This window comes from Brettanomyces nanus, chromosome 2 (assembly GCF_011074865.1).
Source record: "Brettanomyces nanus chromosome 2, complete sequence".
In the NCBI taxonomy this organism is placed as follows: domain Eukaryota; kingdom Fungi; phylum Ascomycota; class Pichiomycetes; order Pichiales; family Pichiaceae; genus Brettanomyces; species Brettanomyces nanus.
The window spans coordinates 1,196,227-1,216,633 of NC_052375.1; the positions used below are offsets into that span (position 1 = coordinate 1,196,227).

The 20,407-nt window shown below is 42.0% G+C and overlaps 6 protein-coding genes across 6 annotated transcripts; 3 read left to right on the forward strand and 3 right to left on the reverse strand.

The window, feature by feature from the left end:
- Positions 1-5: 5 nt before the first annotated feature.
- Positions 6-4,670, reverse strand: FOA43_002560 (uncharacterized protein; the record flags this gene model as incomplete). Its single annotated transcript, XM_038922847.1, has 2 exons — positions 6-4,525; positions 4,664-4,670. The coding sequence occupies 2 exons, from the start codon at positions 4,668-4,670 to the stop codon at positions 6-8; spliced, it is 4,527 nt and encodes a 1,508-aa protein (XP_038778775.1).
- A 281-nt stretch (positions 4,671-4,951) lies between these two features.
- FOA43_002561 (uncharacterized protein) lies at positions 4,952-7,827 on the reverse strand (the record flags this gene model as incomplete). Its single annotated transcript, XM_038922848.1, has 2 exons — positions 4,952-7,573; positions 7,822-7,827. The coding sequence occupies 2 exons, from the start codon at positions 7,825-7,827 to the stop codon at positions 4,952-4,954; spliced, it is 2,628 nt and encodes an 875-aa protein (XP_038778776.1).
- Positions 7,828-8,880: 1,053 nt separating this feature from the next.
- RPL19A (60S ribosomal protein L19A) lies at positions 8,881-10,122 on the forward strand (the record flags this gene model as incomplete). Its single annotated transcript, XM_038922849.1, has 4 exons — positions 8,881-8,884; positions 9,112-9,138; positions 9,414-9,420; positions 9,576-10,122. 4 exons carry the CDS (start codon positions 8,881-8,883, stop codon positions 10,120-10,122), a joined length of 585 nt encoding a protein of 194 aa, XP_038778777.1.
- A 1,299-nt stretch (positions 10,123-11,421) lies between these two features.
- Positions 11,422-13,758, forward strand: FOA43_002563 (uncharacterized protein; the record flags this gene model as incomplete). The annotated part of the gene is made up of 2 exons (XM_038922850.1): positions 11,422-11,427; positions 11,461-13,758. The coding sequence occupies 2 exons, from the start codon at positions 11,422-11,424 to the stop codon at positions 13,756-13,758; spliced, it is 2,304 nt and encodes a 767-aa protein (XP_038778778.1).
- Positions 13,759-15,017: 1,259 nt separating this feature from the next.
- FOA43_002564 (uncharacterized protein) lies at positions 15,018-16,173 on the forward strand (the record flags this gene model as incomplete). The annotated part of the gene is given in 2 exon segments (XM_038922851.1): positions 15,018-15,026; positions 15,040-16,173. The coding sequence occupies 2 exon segments, from the start codon at positions 15,018-15,020 to the stop codon at positions 16,171-16,173; spliced, it is 1,143 nt and encodes a 380-aa protein (XP_038778779.1).
- Positions 16,174-16,235: 62 nt separating this feature from the next.
- FOA43_002565 (uncharacterized protein) lies at positions 16,236-19,829 on the reverse strand (the record flags this gene model as incomplete). Its single annotated transcript, XM_038922852.1, has 1 exon — positions 16,236-19,829. One exon carries the CDS (start codon positions 19,827-19,829, stop codon positions 16,236-16,238), a length of 3,594 nt encoding a protein of 1,197 aa, XP_038778780.1.
- Between the last annotated feature and the right edge of the window lie 578 nt (positions 19,830-20,407).

Genomic DNA, 20,407 nt, shown 5'->3' on the forward strand with positions numbered 1-20,407 from the left:
TCTAGTTAAATATTTGGTGCACTCTGCTGCTGGTAGTCCATATATAAATCCAATAAGCAGGAGGCACTCCATGCCTGAGTTGAGCACGAGTCCTTGCATAACGCTCCGTCCTTGTTGGTCAATTCCGGTAATCCAGCCCAGGCGCTTTCCTTCAGCCACCTCACGTTCCCAGCTAAACGCTGAGCGATTTGCAGATTCAAATTATGAGGCTTGTCGTACTTCCCGATAATTTCCCTGTAAGCCCTAAGAAAATATCCATATATCCAGACCCACTCGGGTCCTTGATGATAATTTCTTCCCTTAGAAGAAGCAAAATCGTCACTGTCCTCACTGTTATTGTAAAAGGGTCTGTAATTCAAATCCGAAGGATCCAATGTTCGGAGTCCTACAGGTCCTCTAAGCACTTTATCCGCCATCTTGATGGCCTTAAGTGCTCTAGAGGGAGTGAAAAGTTCGGGTGCTACCACCATTGCTATGGTGAAATTGCCTCGAAGCTGATAATCCTCGTAAGGCTTGCCCGATTTGTAGATGTCTTTATAAATACCACGGCGATTCACAATTGAAGGATCAACCTCAAATTGTGCATCCTCTTCTCTTGACTCTGGAATGTAAAAGCATCTTTCAAAGTTTTTCTGAAGCAATCCATCCCATTCTGCAAATGTCACCTTCTTCCCCGATGACGTCTTCACAAACTCGTAAGGGAATAGCTGAGAATCCTTGCCATGCAATTCACGCACAAAACGAACGGCACTCTTAAGTAAACCGTTGATTTCTACATCAGCTCCATCACGCGGAGTGCCTGGAATACCTTTAGAGCCTGCACGCACGCTTTCTCCCATCTTGTCCATCCACGTACCACAATTATATTGATTACCACCAAACACAAGTCCGGTGTCCCAGTCCACATGAATGGACACGTTGAAACCCTCATCTCGCATCTGCGAGTCGATCTGTGTTCCCGCGTGCGCCTCTCTAAATTGAATACCTGCTGCATGACGGGAGAGTATCTCGTAGATCACTTCCGAGATCGAGCTCTTGTATGAATATGCTCGTGGGTCGTCCCATGCAATCCAGGTATCGTCCCGTGGAAAACGACGGAGCACTTGGGTGTCCAAAAGCTCTTTGCCTAGCTTTTCCCCGGCTATGTGAAAGTAATCTTGGATGGCTTGAAGGAAAAACCAGACGCCATCGCGTGCATTATATCTTGGCTCTTTACCGCCACCAAGAAGGTTGGGTATGAGGCCATGTTTCAATGTCATAGCAAAGCAAATAATATGATCACGGGCAATATCAAAGCGGTCCGTTGCCAAACAAAGACCTCGTAGACTTATAAATACATCTCTACCCCAACAACGCATGAAATCGTAACAGAAGTGAGGAAGGCCTGCAGCAAGAGAAGGCTCTTTGGTATTAAACGGAGAGAGAGAAGCAGTCTTGATTTGAGCAGTCATCTGAATAGACACCAAAGCTAAACTTTGAACGAATTGGGTGGCCTGTCGAATTAAAGGAGACATGAGAGACAACGCACGGTAACGCAAAGCCTCGTACGCAACACCGATCGTCAAAGCAAAGAAACACGGTACCAGAAAATACGGTAACTCTTTGACCCTTGACAACCTTGACTCCAGCCATTTTCTAAAAGTTTCGATAGCCACAGCTCGTGATTCTTCATTAGTAGCCGCAGTGGCTTCATACTTGCAGATTCTGCCTGAAATATAGTCCAACGCCCACGTACCCTCACGAAGATGTTTGGCTAGAGGATGGGCTAAATCATTGGTTTCAATTATCTTGCGGAGAACAGAAACCCAGCCTTGTAACCCAGCATAGACTAAATTGCCGTAATTTGGCACAAAATACGTTCCGTCGACACCGGCACTCGCATCACGCTCCTCACTCTCGCAGCGATACAATAAAGCATTGATGTCCACAAGTGTGAGCTTACTGGCCGCTTCTAAAGCTCCCGTACGGACATACTTATCGAGTTCCGCGTCACAGCCCGGAACCCTAGTAGACAGAACCATAATAGACCCCTGTGGAAAATCTTCAGGCAAACTGATTTTCGTAGAGTGGGTTGAAGGATCATATTCAGTTAGAGCGGGAGAAAGTTCACGAAGATGCACGCTCACCGATTGCAAAAACCCATTCGGTGTACTGTTGGACGATGACTTAAGAGGATCAACCTCCTCTGCTCGTTTGCCGGTCTCTCCCTCTTTGCCACGTCCGAGGCAATAAGCAAACTCGTTTTTAGCCTCTGTTCCATTCAAGACAATAGGCGAAAGTGTCTGGTTTCCTGCATCCGAGAACTTTGTTCTGGCTAACAAGAAGTAACCGCATCCCGTCTGAGCATTCACTCGGTGAACGGTGATGTACTGACCTTCATGATGTACATGCATCTCGTTGGATTCGGGATCAGCCAAACTCTGAGAGGCAAGTACCTTCCGTAAACTATTGAGTTTCGCTTTGACATCACCAATACCAATACCAGGGCCAAACGTATATAGCCTTTTCTCCTCGACCACATCAAGTAGATGTGGATAGCATTCGTCATAGCCCATAGTTGTGCCCGTGGCACAAGAACAGAAAGCTACAAGAGCACTGTTTGGTAACGTATCCTCTACTGTGCGTTTATCATTCGGCGTTTCATTGTCATGAGTGCAGTCCATGAAAAGAGCATGAGGAGCAGCAGCAGTTACAATTTCAGGCACCGGAATCTCTGACCGTCTACGAATATCCTCGGATCGAAGGCGGGAAAACTCTTCAGAATCAGCAGGGTAAGATAAGGAATCCAGTGGAAGCCATCTAAAAGAACCAATCGGCCGTCCACCGTGACGGTGAACTAGTCGAGAAAGTTCTCCAACAGAGTAGCACTGCATAGCCTCACGAATAAGCGATGAAATTCCGAGCCTCTCCACGAAATGGGTGTCAAGGTCTTCACTTCCAGTGAAAAGTTCGGCCACAACATAAAGGTTCGGCCGCACACGACGAGCAGCATCCAACATGGCAGTACCGACGTGGATAGGAGTGGAGTGACAATTGTCGATTCTGAAACCGTGGAATAGTTTAGCGGAGAGCTCGGCATATTTGGTCATTCTTTCCCAAAGATAGGGAGAATCCTGTGGATCGTTACCGTATCTCAATTTAACGCAATCGCCCCAGACAATTACCTCACGGCGTAGGTAGCACCTAGACTTTGAAGAGGCGAAATCAACGAGGGGATCACCACCCCAAATCCAGCCATTGTTGGCAAGCGCCCATTCCCTGTCCTTAGAATCGGAGAAATGTGTAAAATAGGGCTCTGTAAGCGGTGACTCGCGGGTAACTTCGCCAAGCTGAGGTCCGTTGGGGTCAATACGCATGTAATTGATCCTATTGTAAAGATTTTCTAGAATATCCTCGTTATCTTGATCATAGGCACGATACAGTGGTAAGTTGACTGAATCAAGTAGTGAATGAGCAAAGGCTCCAACGGGTTCAAACATTGCTTCATCGTTTACGACCCATTGCTCGGGATGAAGAACACGTAGAATGCCAGCAAACTTTTTGATATCGAGAGCATTTTCGTATCTTGCACCTAAGGCAAACGGTTTCAAGGGACACTTGTCGGCAATATACTTTGCAATAGCTTCATCATTACCTTGTTTGGCATCATTGGGCATATCATTGTAATTGGGGAGTTCGAGCCTTCCACGTGAGTCCCAGACTTTCTGTAACTGAATTAGGTGCGACTTTACATCGAGAACATAATATTGCCACAACCTTAGTTCACCTAAAACATGAATTTTAATACCATCCATAACCTTCAAAAGGTCACTTGTGTTGCGGATATCAGTCGGGCATCCATGCCAACTCATATAACGGGAGAAGTGTAAAAGAAGAGCATCCAATTCTATAGCGGCTTCCAAATGAGGAGCAGTTTCCAGGTTATAGCCTGCTTCTGGATGTTCACGTAGCCAGGGAGAGTTGTTGGCAGTATGATTGAATACGACATCAGTCATGGAAAGAATACCGTAGTTAGATTCCAAATCATCAACCATTATCTTAACGTCCTTTGAGCCATTAGGAAAGATTGTTTGATCAAATTGCAATTGATCACAGATAGAATAGGGAGAATCCGAATCACCACGCTGTTGAAGAGGAGTAAAATGAATCATATTGTAAGCCTTACGATGAATCTCACTGAAGAGAGAACTCCAACGAGCCGGATCTGTTCCAACCCACTTGGATATAACGGATTGCATAGAAATGGAATTAAGAGGAAGATATTTGTCAACGATGAACAGCGAAGGAGGAACGACGAAGTGGAATTTACGAGTGGTGGTAAACGGGTTTTCATCTTCATCATCACTACCATAGCTAAGATAATAGCTGTAAGCGCCAGGGGTCAAAATGTTAACGTCGACAGTAGCGTCTCTATCAAAGCTGAAGTCGATGGCACGACCATAGAACTTTCCTCTTTGATACTGGATATCTCCCTTTGGAGGAACATCAGTCCAGAGGGTACCATTATCTGTGATTTTGGAGCCTGCTTCAATGCGAAGTCTAAGCGTAAAGAGAGGGTCAAAAGTCTTGCGATTGGCGTCCGGGGGTACAGCAGGAAAAGACAAGACACCGTGGCCACTGACGATTGGTTCGCCAGTATTACCGAGTCTTAGAAGTATCACACGTGTCATCTGTGAATTTCTAAGGAATACGACTGAATACTAAGGAGAAAACAATAATTGTGAGATTACCTGACTTTCCAAATACAGCGGAGCAGGCGGATGATATTCCTTCCTCTTTTTTATTGCTCCTGCTTCCTCTTCTCTTTCTTCTAGACCGACCCGGCAGGGGCCCGATACAGCCATGCGGCGTGCATGTAGGCACCTAGGGGGAGGCGGGGTTTCCAGCAGGGGCAACGCGGAACACTAATTGTCTCGCGGCTTGAATCAAATATTAATTATGCATCTCTATTCTATGTACATAGGTCCCGTATTCCATAGGTGAATATTATTTTCCCAGCCAATTGTAGTGCCAATTTGTCGTTAGAAATCCACATAATTTCAATGTCCTTCCATTTGGTTTCTTTGAATACTTTCAAGTACTTTAGTATTATATCAGCAATGGATATAGTCTTACAATGAGCAGTATAAGTTTTTCGCGCGGCTGACCTCGATTCTTGGTATCGGGCAATGGCCTGCGACAACTTCGTTTTAAGAAACCGATCGTTATAGTTTTCAGAGGCCCAAAAAAGCTGCAGAAAAACCAAATCAAAGGCTGGAACCTTCAAAGGAATTGAAGGATTTTGAAGGATGCATACGTTCACTTTTCCCGAAGTTGACACAGAGTCGAGGTCAATGGCATATAAGATAATCCGGAAATCGGATAAATCGAGCGCGGCCACCAATCTGCCATTGGGCGAGAAAACTGGGTTGCAGAAACTGCGTAAGCCCAATATCTTTCTCAAACTAGTAATCGACGACGCAGAGCCTATTCCAAGAGGATTTTCAAGGTAGACAGCAGATGAAGCATTCAAGACCACTGCCGGGTATCCAAATTGTTCGTTGCATTCGTTTTGGGCGCCAAATATCAGGCAATAATTGTTGCTATGGATGCATAGTTTACGGTGAAAATTCAACTGCAGTATGTTCACTGTGAGATCGATTAATTCCTCCCTGTCTGCAAGTTCTGGTAGCTGCATTAATGCATCCGCTATTAATATTAGGTGCATCGACGTAATTTTTGAGCGCTGCTCGATTAAGATGCAATCCAAATATTCCAGTGCGGGTTTGCTGTATTGGGAAGATCCGAGAAACGAGCAGAGGAGAATGATCATAAATGAAGGATCTTGCATGAAAAGACTCTTCATGTATTCATTACAAGAATCAAATGCCTCGCTGTCTGGACCAGTTTGTGATCTCAATGTCAATATCTGACCGTAGAATTCACCAGGGTCAACCAACCTTACATATCTCATTAGTCTATAGCCGAGCTTCGTAAGAATCTTCATAATGAGAGCAACGTATCTATCGTTAGAGCATTTGATCATTCGATCTATACCTTTGATCAGCTTCTCGGCCACTTGAGAACTGAAAAAATCCATCTCATTGGTTGTTTCATCATTACAAAAAACGCAAAAGCCAATCATAATGGTGCCGGCTATCATGTTTTCCTCATCTTTCTCATTGTCTAATTCTTTAAACCATAAGTCGAAGATATTCAAAATGACTTCTGGAGATTCATGACAGGTTGTACATAATTCTTTGCAAGCAACATCAAATGCCGTATTCGAGATTGCCCGTACATAACACATCATGATTGTGGTGAGTCGATAAAGTATGAATGGAGTTATCAGATCTCTCGTTTGATTACCGAGTTGTTCCTCAATTATCTTCATCTCTGCTCCATTACGCATTGTAGTATCAATCCTACTTGCAAAAGATCCCTCTCGATCAATCACCACAATCCATTCACCTTCTTTGGCCTCTTCTACCGTACCTTCATGCTGAGTATATTCATAAGGCACCACTATCAGCGGGCTTCTCAATAAAAAGCCGTTCACTATGGCAGGGGCATTTTCTAACGCTTCGAATTCGAATTCTCTGAAAAGACAAATCCATGAACTTGAAGTTTTGCAGACTCGGTGATAGTTCAAAACAAGGTTCATCGTATGTAGATCTATACCCTTAATGCATTTGTTACCGCTGATTTCTATTGTTTTCGTATTCTTTGCAAAGTAAATCGATTTAACATCTCCTTGAACCCTTGTTTCAAGACTATGTAACACTTTCATCAAGGAATTTATCGTTAAAATCGTAACAAGACCTCCTTTTCTCACAACTAGAACATATTTATTCCCTATTCTTTCGTCAATAAGCCCACTTAGATTCACCACTTTAGTTACTTGGCCATCAAAATGACCCAAACTGTGATCTCCGTTAATCCTAAGCTCGTTTTCACCAACCATATACATCTCTATTCCTTCCCTAGAGTGGAAATATGTTTGTGCTTGACTATTAAACGTGACTAGAGTCATGCATATGTTTGTAGTAGATTCTTCCTTGTGAGATTCATTTTCCATATCCAATAGTTTCAATTGAATGTCTAGTTGAGACCCATCTCTGCCAAATATCAGCTCATAAATACTATCTCCCAAACTAAAAATCTGATTTGTTGCTTCAATCAAATTAACTGTGCCATCCTTTACCATCATCATCTTTCCATTTGACATTCGAATGCCGAAAGCAACCTGCTGACCTTGACCGACTTTTACAAACTCTTCAAATTTGGCTGGAATTGGTGAAGATACCACCTCATTTATCAACCTCATGGCTTGATCTACCTCGTAAATTGTCCATCCAGTCTCTTGAACCGTGAGCCATCTATAATGACTAATTTCATGTACTTCGACCACTCTTCCAAATGAAGAGTGACCCATTTTTTCATTTGAAATATTGATAAGCTGCTTTTTTGCCAACTGCGTCCATTCTCCGTCCGAATTCAACTGGAAAGCCGAGTACCCACCTCTTGGATCTATCGCGTAGTAGGTCGATCTCACCTTCAAAAAACCAGCAGGCCAGAAATCAACATAAAAAATCTGTGACTTATAAAGATGATGAGTTCGCCTATCAACCGTCGCAAGTATCAGGTAGCTGCATTCACCGTAGATGATTATCTCGTTAGATCCAGCTGAAACGATACGTAATCGGCTGAATTGTAAACCCAAGTCGATTGTTGCGTCGATCGACCCACGATAAGTATCTATAAGAGATAGCCGGCTATCTCCATGTAAGCAAGCTAGTAGCCACTCAGACTGCAAGAAAGATACCTGCTGGATGATACCACTGACATGAATTATTTTCTGTAATGATATCTTTTGTTCTCGATTCGATCCTTTGAGTAGCTCATACATCCTTACACTATCATCTATCGCAAATACTACCAGACTGCAATTGGAATTATGCCTACCAACAATCTGCCAAGGATTTTGATCAAACCTTTCACATAAAATGTTTTCATTAGCTTCTTGTAAAGGAAATTCCAAACCTTTCCAGTATGTGTCCCTCCAGCCTACAGAAAAGGACCGGTAAGTGGATTTAGCAGGTGCGATAAGCTGCGAGCGAAAGGCCTTGGGACGATCGACCGCTGATTCTCGGCCGTCGTATGGCATAAAAGCATATGATAGTGCTTCTGCAATGGAATGCATTCCACAGTTATGGCCTAGTAGTGATTTCAGCCAGGTAAGTAGGTTAAAAATACGGTGCAATGCGTTTTAGGCAGCAACAAAAAAGAGATAGAGATATCTAGTGGTGTAAGGATGTTAGCATTTGACCACCCCAAAAGAATATGCGTAATGGTATAGTTTATTTAGACATAAGTGTAGTAGTAAAGAAGCAGCGACCAGGTTGACTAGGCAGATTAAAACTTCATAGTTGAGTTCCTCTTCGGGTGCTTAGCGAGCTTTCTGCGCTTTCCCTCGGCTTTACGAGTCTGTCTCCATCCAGAAGTAGAGATCTTGACTGGTTTCACATCCGTTTCGGCAGCAGGAGTGTCCGTATCCATCTTATCTGTACTCTCGGAGTTTTTCTGCTTGACATAGTTCTCTTTGAGCTTTGCTGCTATTCTTAGGCGTCTATCCTCCTCAGTTCTATGATAATCGGAATTCTTTTTGGACACTTTGATGGCCTTGGATCTAAGCCTTGACTTTGAGCGCGATGAATGTGCCATTGTTATTAAATAGAATAGGCTGAGTTGTAGTAAAACGATGAAACGCTAGAAGAATACGTATAACCATAATAGACTTGAGTAAGGAAGGATTTTATTTCCCTGGGAAATTTTTTCACTGCCAGAATAACATCGGGCCAATAAGGAGAAATGAAGTAGCGCCGGTATGCGCATCGAAACATGGGTCAATAGAAAATAAGAGGTGGAACAGTTATTCAGGAGTAAGGTGGGTGATGTTAATGATCAGTTTACGGCAAGGAAAGATCAAAAAAATCGTCTTATTAAACGTGTAGGCGGTAGTCAGATCCTTTATCTAGTAGAAAGACCAGTTTCCTATTTGGGAAGATACTTTGTTGATCTAAAGACAATCGACGCGTCGATCTTATATTAGGTCTAACCTGATAATCATAGTATTGGATGCGTACGGTACTGCCGAAAGTTGGCAGTCTTTCGGCAAGTCAGTAAGTATTCTGTAGTGTGTTTTTCTCTCTACTCTAGTGTAATGGATACCCTTGGTAGCGTCCTGATAATATGAAAGGTTGAACCAATGGCACCGAGAAAGGTCTGAAAATCTGAAAATTTTTAATGTTCCACACCCGACACCTCGACAAATGAATGAAAAATTTTTTCTTGAGCCTAATCGAAATTTCGCCTCATCTTAATGAATTTATTCTCTTAACCTGCTATACTTCTGCTACTATTGACGACTATAGACAAAATGTAAGTATTTACAAGGATGAATGATGTGCCCAATGATACATCAAGCTATAACGATAGCCCCTTAGTATGGAAGCATATTTCGATGCCATATTAGTAAGGGTAGTGGTGGTGTCAAGGCATATTTTAAGTGAAGTTTTACTAACAAGCTTTTATAGGGCTAATTTACGTTCGCAGAAAAGATTGGCAGCATCAGTTTTGGGCTGTGGTCAAAGAAAGATCTGGTTGGACCCTAATGAAACCAGTGAGCTTGCTCAGGCCAACTCCAGATATTCCATCAAGAAATTGTACAAGAATGGAACTATTGTGAAGAAGCCAGTTACCATGCATTCGAGAGCTAGTGCCAGAGCTTACGCTGAGGCAAAGAGAGGTGGAAGACACATGGGTTACGGTAAGAGAAAGGGTACTGCTAACGCCAGAATGCCAACTGAGGTTTTGTGGATGAGAAGATTGAGAGTGTTGAGAAGACAGTTGGCCAAATACAGAGCCAGTGGTAAGATTGACAGACATTTGTACCATGTTTTGTACAAGTCTTCTAAGGGTAACACTTTCAAGCACAAGAGAGCTCTTATTGAGCACGTTATTCAAGCCAAGGCTGATGCCGCAAGAGAAAAGGCTTTGCAGGCTGAGAATGAGGCTAGAAGATTGAGAAACAAGGCTGCCAGAGCAAGAAGACAGACCAGATTGGACGAGAAGAAGGAGTAAATTTGGTGCTGATGGTATGTACTTTAAATAGTTAATCTTCAACTTAGCAGAGTTTAATGATGCAGTTTAGTAGGTTGCTACAACCCTCAAGTTATATCACCCAGCCTTCCTGTTCCTATGGTTTCGTATCTACAGCCGTTTGGGTTTTTTTGGTTTTTCGGTTTTTTTGGCCTATTTGGATCATTAGCTCATCTAACTCGTTTAGCCCCCTATATCTCGCGCGCTTCACAACCTTCCATCGTCTCTATTTGGGGAATCCTCCCTCTTCGGTTATCTGGGCAGCGAAATCTTCATCTATAATCTAATTATCGGACAGACCATAGATTGTAGTACAATTATCTGGGGCCCGTATTTTTCTCCCTTGAGATCAGATTGTCTTGTTATCTTCCCCTAACATACTCCTTCGTCTCCCTTCTCCCTACTCTCTTCTCTCTTCTCCCTTCTCCCTTATCCCTACTCCCTACTCCCTTATCCCTTCTGCCTTATCCCTACTCCCCCACTGCCTCCCCCCCCTCTTCTAGCCCGCCTCTCTCATAGACACGCTCGCGTCCAAAAAAATTTTCCCCTTTCGGTTTTGTTTACCTAGGCTACCTTGTCACCCTGGTGAAAAATGATATCATTGGATGCACTCGCTAAGCTCGGGCCCCATTACTTGCTTTTTCAAATTTTTTTTTTTTCAACTATATTCAATATATATATACTAATTTGGGTTCTTAATTCTTGCCTTTCTTCCTGTCTCCTTCTCTTTACCTTGTTAAGGTTCTGCAATTGCTTTTGTGTTCTCACTGATAACCTCGCATTGCCCTTCGATCTTTTGGTTTCTGCAAATATCATAGACACTTTTCCGTCTTTCTTTTCAACCTCTACTCCAACTCCAACTTCAGCTTCAGCTCCAGCTTCAAGATTACTTCTGGCATCAATTGAATTCATTTCATCCTCATCACCATTGTTCCTCTTGTTTTCATTGACTTACTTACTGACTGAATCGAATTGAGAATTTAATTGAACCGGATTCAATTGCTCCCTCCCTCCCTCTTCTTCCTGACCTGGTTTGTCTTTCCTTCTGAGATCCACTCTTTACTCCGTTTTAATACCCTTATTATACCCATATTCATTCGCTTATGTCTAACATACAAAAAAACTCCGCTTCCTGTTAGGCTCATCCAAGCTGGTCCAATGATAACGCCGCCTGCCACCTTGTCTAGGTTCAATCACAAGGTGTCAAACTCTTCTTCAATGGGCAGTGGTGTCAATGGCACTTCTGCTGTTGATGATACTTCTAATGGTCATCCTAAGCCAATGATTGTTGACGTGAGTCTTGACGGCTCTGGAAAACAGCTCTATTCGCTCAATAAGGCTGGTAGTGTTATCGTTTCCGCTCCTGTTGCTGCCAATGCTGCTAGTACTACCTCTAGTACTAATGTTAGTACCACTACTAGTGCCACTACCTCTTTTGGTCAGTCGCCTCCTCCTTCCGTTTTGGGAAAGCGTCTGAGGTCTAGTATGATGGTGGAAGACTCTCCAACGCTGCATAGGAAAGCTTCAACTCTTACCAGTAGAGTTAAGCCGGTACTTGTTCCAACCTCTGCAAAGCATCGCAGACGAATCGCTTCCGATAAAGAAAACCATCCACCAGTTCAAATCTGGTCCGAAGATGTTGAGATTGCTTTTGCTGAGGCCTTAGCCATCATTCCAAAGCAAGGACTTCACAAAATTAAGATCAGTGGTTGTGCCAAGGGACGTAATGAGCTGATTTCCGACTACATATTGGCAAAAACTGGTAAAGGGCGCTCCAGAAAACAGGTTTCTTCACACATTCAGGTTGTCAAGAACCTGCACAAGGATCCTGCCCTTATAGAACTTATCATGCATGGTCCACCAAGAGATGATGATGTTTGTAAGCGGTTCGATGAGGTTTTTTCGGTTATCTCCGTAGCTAAATCGCTGGGACCTCCTGAGCAACGTCAGCAATCCACATCTTCCTGTTCGGTAACTGCGACTTCAACTTTTGCTTGCAGTGCGCCGGCTCTGGCTACTCCTACACGCCGCAGGTCGCACAATGCATACCAGCGGTCCATCATAATGTTGTCTCCTACTTCAAAATCCTTATTGAAGCACATCGACATTGCTGTAAAACGGTTCCGGTTCAACTACATCGATATGGACGATCCCCAAAATTCTCATAATTTTTCGGAACTGCCTGAATCAGGTGCCATGCAACCTCCTCTTAGAATCCGAACTAATGCCGATCTTACATACCGTTTCCCGAGATTTTTTGAGTTGATTAACGCCATAAAGACAGAGTTACCTGATTCCGGTGACGAAGTTTATAGTTCTCCTAGTCTAACCATTCCCCCTATACCTATTTTACATGGAATGGTGAAGATGACTACTCCTTCGATGGATAAAGATCAGACGGGTGGTCAATACAATGCAAGCATCGTGATTCAACTCACAAATCTGCCCTCAGTGGATAAGAGATTATGTTGTCTTACTCTGATTTATTCCTTTGGCAGGTTGATCTTATCCACTTTCGAGAAATTGGATACCAAAACATGTCGTAAAAATGATCACATTGATGTGAGCTGCGAACTTAGGCTCGGCACAGGCTATTGGAAGGACTTTTTTGCAGGTTTGAGACGCCTACTCGTTTGCAAAATGACGACTAAGACTGAATCACAGTTACTTTCACGTGCCATCAAGGGAATTACCATGAAGCAGATTATATTCGGCGTTTCGCAGAAGGAATATTCTCATCTCAATCCCAGTCACTATAGTATGGACTCGATTAGCAAATCTAGTATTCGTTGTGTGTTATTGTGGGAGTTCTTGAGGGTTGAAAGCGCCGCAGAAGCTTGCACAACACTGCGCAAGATTCATCTTCCTGTTAGTTCGTCTGCTGGGAAGGTCAGTATGCGTAAACTGACTGAACACCAGTATGTTGAAATTCCCCAGAGTTCCTCCCATTCGAAAGATCCAGAATTTTCCCTGCGATTCAAGCGATCGAGATCTGTTCTGGGTCCACGCACTGATGTCGAAAATTGTGCTGCGATTAAAAAGCAACGTATACTTGAACCCGGTCTCCAGGCGCCTTCACACTCGTCTCCTCCCTCATTCTCTTCAGCACCTAACTCGATCTCTTGGAAAGAACCTGATGCTTTTTCTGTGAGTCGTCAGTATCCAGAACGTCGCTCGATGCCTGGCTCTATCCTCAACTCAGCATCAACTTCGGCCCCTCTCGTTTCTAAACATTTCCAGGATGTAACTCAGTTTAACTATAACTTACCTATGCAAATGCAGGCTATTTGTTCACCGACTGCTGTTTCGGGTCCAATCGGTTACCAAGAGCCTGAGTTATCGCTCTCGATTGGTCCTACTGATCCGGAACCTCCGTTCCGAGAACAGCAACTCGAACGATTTCAGTCATTGGATTCTCATCAGCAGCAGTTATTGCAGCCGTCTCTCGGTCCCGGGCCAGAAGCATTTGAATCGCAATATCTCAATTTTTCTGTGGACAATTCATCGTCGTCCGAGGCCACTGAGACAGAAGATAGCATTGCCCACATAGACCACGCGGGAGATTCTCACATCTTTGATGCCGATATCACAACAGGAAGTTTCAATATGATGTGGTAACGACTTTCCTTCGTTTTGGGACTGAAGTACTGATATTTCGTCCTAACCACTCTATTACTTTCCTCATACATTTGTTTGTTCTTTATTTTTATTATTTGCATATTCGACCTGCCCTATCTTTTTCGTTTCCCTTTCCTTCCTTTCCGTTTCTTTCATTGCCTTTCGTTTCCTTTTCTTTCATCTACAGAACTTCTCCGTTCATTTCCGTTCATTTCCGTTCATTTCGCCGTTCATTTCCCTGTTCATTTCCCTGTTCATTTCACTGTTCATTTCCTTGTTCATTTCCTTGTTCATTTCCTCGTTCATTTCCTCGTTCATTTGCTTTTTATTCTCTGTCTGTATCGCATTACGTCCGTTCCCAACTATTTACACTCACTATCTTTGACCTTTTTTATGTATCTCAATGCTGGATCAAACTGTTTTCATATCAGTCACATCTTAATCCCTGAATAGTTCATGAATCAGAATGAACCAAGATGTCTACCAAAAATCCCTGTATGATTATCACAACAATGAAACATAATATTGGATATCGAAAGTATTAATCCTAACGAATCTATGCACAAAAAGTGATATATTTTCTTGTACAAATTAAAGGTTTCACACAACTTGAACAACCGCTGCCAGGTCTATGCTCGACCTTCGGAGTCATTTTTTATCGCCAACTACGGCCACAGGTCATATTAGTGATTAATTTATTTGTCTTTTCTTATTCCTGCCAAGTGGTTATGATCATTTTTCCAGCACTTCAATGTGAGCACGTCCTGATTCTCAATTCTCATCTGCAAAGGACCCGAGTAAATCATCCCGAGTAGGAAATAAAGGATTTAAATCAAGGGTTGAGGAGAAATTGAGATTTGTAAGGGTCGCAAAAACGGATTAGTATTCAATTGGATGTCTTTCTCCGAAATGAAATACGTTGCCTTCCTGTAAACTGTGCAAAAAATAACAACCGTTATCAAAAGATCTCCAGAGATGTCTGAATACACCATTACTTAGAGCGAAGAGTACACCCTTTGTTGCATATTGAATACTGGATATGACTATCTATTTTTCTTACAAGCCATATATTACAGAGTGACAGATACTCAATCATCTCGAACGTCCTGTCTTTGGAGGAATAGGTGGTCTCTCAAAGCTTCACCAGGCAGAAATCAACCAATACCCAGATGGTTCTGTTCGCGGCTCAATTAAATCAGCGGTTTACCATTTTATTTCAAACCGATAGCGACAAATTGAAAAACCTTCGAGATTCGAAGATGATCTGCGTAAGCATTGCAGAAACCAGTGATTAATATAATTAGCTTGTTAGACATGTTGGATTTACACAGAATACCTCTCAAAGGAACTCATTTTGTATCTAACGGAGAATTTCCCTTAGCATATGGTATTAGCGACCAATCATCACCCGTGGATCAGGTAGTAGATTTGCTTAGAGTCAAAGCAGAGCAAGGATTTTTCAACTCAGTATTGAAGCAGCATGGAGCAATCATTCTTAGACTCGGAAACTCGGATCCGGATGTTATTTCAAAATATGTTAGCAGTATTGGAGTTGGATGTGGAGACTCTATCTTCCATAGTTTAGGCTACGATGAGGAAAGAACAAAGGTTACTGACGCTCTCAGGAAAAGAGAAGAAGGTGTCAACAATACGAAAATACTTCAGCGGAATGAATGTTCACGTTTCGTTAAATATCCTACCAAAATTTTCTTGGCATGTACAAAAGCTAATGCTGAAGGCGGCGAGATATCCTTAGCTCATGGGCATGAGATATTTCAGAGATTGCAGAAAAAGGCGCCAATTCTCGTGACCGAGCTCTCCAAAAGAGGTCTGTACCTAGAACAGACTTGGAATAATGAAGGCCCTAGTCACATGGTATGGAGCAGTAAGGAGTGTTTTGGTAAATATATTAAAGATGATGACAGTATGGATGAAAGAAAACGAAAGGCTGAGAAGTTGGTAATTGAATACATAAGCCCGTATTTCCGTTGGGACAAGAATACAAACTTAATTGTTGAAGAGCATTTGAAGCCGCTAAGAGTGTATGAAAATGAAAATAAAATCTATGGAGTTTGGTTCAACGATGTTTGTGCTATCTGTGGTGGGGAAGAAGGAGAAGCTTTTGGTAGAGTGTCAAAAGTTGCCTATGATGATGATAAGAGTCCAATCAGTGAATATAATTTAGACGCTATTTTACACTGCTCACTCGAGAGTGAGTACAATTGTCAGTTGCAAGAAGGAGATATATTGATGGTGGATAATCGTCAAGTTAGTTATGGCCGGAACTCCTGGAAGAATGGAGAAAGAGAGATCTTAATGAGTTCTTGGGATACCCCCGGCAAACCTCAATTCAATGAATGGGTAAAGCCGGATAACTATATCGGCACGAGAGATGCGCCGATCGATCAGTGCTAGATACTATTTTATGACTGTTAGTTTGTATTAATGATTATTTGAAGTCCAGTATTCTTTCGTCTTCACTCTTCCGAATGGCTTTCATCGCTCAATAGCTCGGCATACTCTTCAACAGAAGCATACAAAGGAAGAGAGGAAAGTTTCACTCTCTTTCTCTTGCCATTACCTTCACGAGATCTCTTTGAACCAGAATCAGCATCTTCGTCTTCTTCATCGTCAATTTCGTCATCTACTACGTCTTCCTTCTCAGCCTCGAGAAGTTCGTTGATATCCTCATCAGAGGATTCATCTTCCAATGATTTGGACTTTGCATAAGAGTCGGGTTCAGATTCAGATCCAGATTCAAGTTCGGGTTCAAGTTCGGGTTCCAATTCTAACTCAGATCTTTCTGTTTCAACAATTTCTTCTTCGTCGTCATCGCTATCAATATCAACATCAGCAATGCCTTCTAGATTAACTTCTTCAGTTTCTTCAGCTTCGTTCACTTCCTCGTCATCGTCGAAGTCAGACATATTGAAATCACTGACTTCATCATCCATTAAATCTTCACCTTCCGCCTCTGGATTAGAAGCCACTAAAGCTTGCCAAATCTCATCCTCATCCAAGTCACCATCATCGGCAAAACTTTCCTTACCCTTTTTGTCAATACCCTTATCATACTCCGATCTCTGTAAATTATCCTGTCGGGAAGAGAAGTACTGGAAAAAGAACCTGTCCTCGGGTCTGATATTTTCCGCTTTTTTAGCGTTCCATTCTTCTGTATTAACAGGGATACTCTGTAACTCTTCCAAATTGCTAGCTCTCACAAGTAAATCACCAGTCTGAGGACCTCCCAATGGTTGCATAATAGAATGGCCTCTTGTTGGTAGATTCTTTTTAGGCTTCTTGTAGACAAATCTGTCGAGAAAATGGCCTAAGGTGAACAATCCCAAATCTGGCTTGCTCACCTTTTTGTCTTCCAACAAAGCGCTCGCATACAAGTCCACCGTTGGATGGTAGTGGTTCACAAAGTACTCGAGTTCCCAAAATGATGATTTTTCGGCATGGGCAAATTTTGGATCTCTCTTACGAGAATCGTAGACAATTCTTTCAGTGGTGACTTGATCTTTTTTGGATACATCGTCTTGTGATTTACCATCATTGTCAAGTATCTCTTTTTCTTCCTCTGCAACCTCTGCATTGAGAGCATCGTCCATCGGAGAATTGAACATCAAGTTTTTGATCTCAGGAATGCTTTTGGAGAGCTCGACAACTAAGAAAAGCATACCCGAAATGGTACCTATATTCATCCAACTCAAGCAGATTTGACATATCCTCTTCACAAAAGCTAGCACTCTGTTTCTGTTAGGATCCTGTTTCAATGACTTGAATAGCAAGTTCAAGTAAATGGCCTGCTTAGAAGATGTAAGTAATCGGTCATCCAGAAGAGACTCGTAAAGTGTCCTATAGTATCTGTCAATCTTTGCTTCCTCTTGCTGCTTACTCACAACCTTCTGAAGAAGTAGAAGAGCTTGCACACTTGTATTAAAGTTGGAACCATGAGTGATTCTGTATAGGGTGTTCAAATGGGACTCGAACATCTCATCATCAAGATCCGAGAAAGGAAATGCTCTATTCAAACCGGTCAAAATTGCTGAGAATGTCTTAGAATTATGTTCCTCTTTCACTTCCTGTTGAGTTTTCTCCTCTTTCTTGACAGACTTTCCACCTTTTTTACCACGCTTGAAGTTCCGCTTGTGTCTACCTTCTTTGTTGTGCTCACTTTCTTGTAGTTTGCCAATGTTCTCGGCATCGGTCTGAACAAGAAGTTTCTCAAACATCGCAAAATAGGCATTTACTAATTTGTTAGCAAGCTTCTCCTCCTTTGATGTGAGAATTGTTTGATTCAGAGTCACAATACTGTAATAAATAGCATGCTGCTCATTTTTTTCCCTGAACATCACATCAATGACAGCATCCACAATAACCTTCTTCATAGCTGGATGCTTCTGTTCCAACATAAGAATGCAGTAGGATGTTTTTGATGAGACTCGGCTATCTGTATCACCGATCTTGTTAACACCGAGTCTTAAAAGGTTCGCTTCCTGTTCTGGTTTTGCGGACAAAAGATCGAATATGTGTGCAACAACTCTTGTTCTCACATATTCAATGGAATCGTGTGTAAGCTTCTCTAATAAGGAAACAAAGCCAAAATACCATTTTTTCAAATAATCCTCAAAGTAGAAAATGGCAAGCTGAGACTTCGTAAGATCTCTAGCCAAAGGCTGGTTCTTGAAATACTTCAATTTTCTGTCGCTTGGAATAATACCATTAACGAAAAGATCCGCCACAGCGTCAACACATTGCATTGCGGCGGTTCTGCTCTTCTTATTACACATACCAAGCAAGTTGTCCAAGGCTTTGATATTATGAAGTGGCGCTTCCTGCACCAAAAGAGTTAGTGCTGAGATCTTATCACCCAATGTACCACTTGAAAGTATTTGAGACAAGAAACGACGTTGAGAAGATGATTTGTTGAGCTCTTCATAGTATGCATCATTTTCTTTATTCACAATCTTTTCTGCACGTGCGTACAAATCATCAATCTCATACTGACTAAGAGATTCATCTGCAGTAGTTGATTTGAGTTCCAGCGGAATGTTGAACCAGTCATTAACGGCAGGTACAGAAAGCTTTGATGGATTCACAGTTTGAAATTCGGACTCGGAAAATTGATGGTCCTTTTCTGGCTTCTGGTCAGGATCATCAATGGCAGGTTGGAATCTGGCTTTAGGATTGAGGGTTTGTTCGTCATCTTTAGTTTCCTCCATTTCTTCAACTTCCTCATCAACTTCCTCATCAACTTCTTCTTCTTCTTTAACCTCTTCTCCCTTAACCTCTTCCTCTTCCTCTTTTTCTTCCTCTTTTTCTTCCTCTTTTTCTTCCTCCTCTTGTTCCTCCCCCTCTTCCTCCTCTTCTTCTTCTTCTTTTCCAAGATCTCTTCCTTCAAGAGTCTCTCCTAATCCTAAAGTGTCCATAAACTTCTTGAGATCTCCCTCCAATTTTGAATCAACCTTTCCACCTTTGAATTCTCTTTCGCCATCCTCTTCGATATCTGGCACGCCTTCCACCAATTTTAAATCTTCCTCAGTGGCTCCCATCTCCAACGCTTCCTTCTTGAAAAGTTCTTCAGCAGATTTTGATAATTCGAAGGTACTTTGTTTGGCCTCCACTTTTTTATCCTTCTGCTCATTGGACTTCTCATGTTTATGATCGTGTTTAGGCGCATGCGCATGTTTAACTTCATGATCGTGTTTAGGCACATGCGCTTGTTTAACTTCATGATCGTGTTTAGGCGCATGCGTATGTTCAGCTTCATGATCGTGTCTAGGCGCATGCGTACGTTCAGCTTCATGTTTCGGTCCATGTACATGTTGATGATCGTATTTAGGTCCATGCGTGTGCTCATTTTCATGTTCACGTTTGTGTATATGCTCTGATTTTTGCTCTTTTGTAGGCACTTGCTTCTTCTCAGACTTCTTTCCTCTATTTTTTCTCTCCTCAGATCTCTCTTTCTTAGGTTTTCTCCCTTCCTTCTTGGGCTTTTTCTGGTCCTTCTTTAAGGCTCTGGAAACCTTATCCCTTATAGAGCTTAAATCTAGCTTTGGAACTTCCATTTTTTTCCAATCCTGTAAAGTTAGTGTCCCTTAAATCCCTTAATAAAGTCCTTGTACTACAGAAACAATAAAGTGAAAAAAAATTATATAAAATTTTTTATGAGAAGAAAAAAAGTTCGCAGGTACTGAACTGAATTTGGAAGTTCTTAGGGATGAAGATAAGGAGTTCTAAACGTCGATTTTGATGAAATGACTTCTAAAATCAAATTAAACTGGTTTTTAATATCCAATATTTGTATTGAAGCTTATTTATATCTACTTTTTGGGCTATATAGATTAGAAAATATTTTGATATTTATTTGTTGAAGGCCTTACCTCTTACTAGGAAATTTGACACTTGGTATCAATGGAGGAATCACTAAAGTAAGTTATTGTATATTTCTTTGACCGATAAAACCTTTTGATCACACATATCATAAACGCTTATATTTTAACAAATTCAAAGTACTCTATACCATATAACCTGGAAATATACCTAAAATATGAAACAAAACTATCTTCATATTGAAAAGCTTGCGTCAAATAGACTAGTTGCAGTCACGTGATTTAGAAAGGTGAGAGTATCATTTATAGTTCGC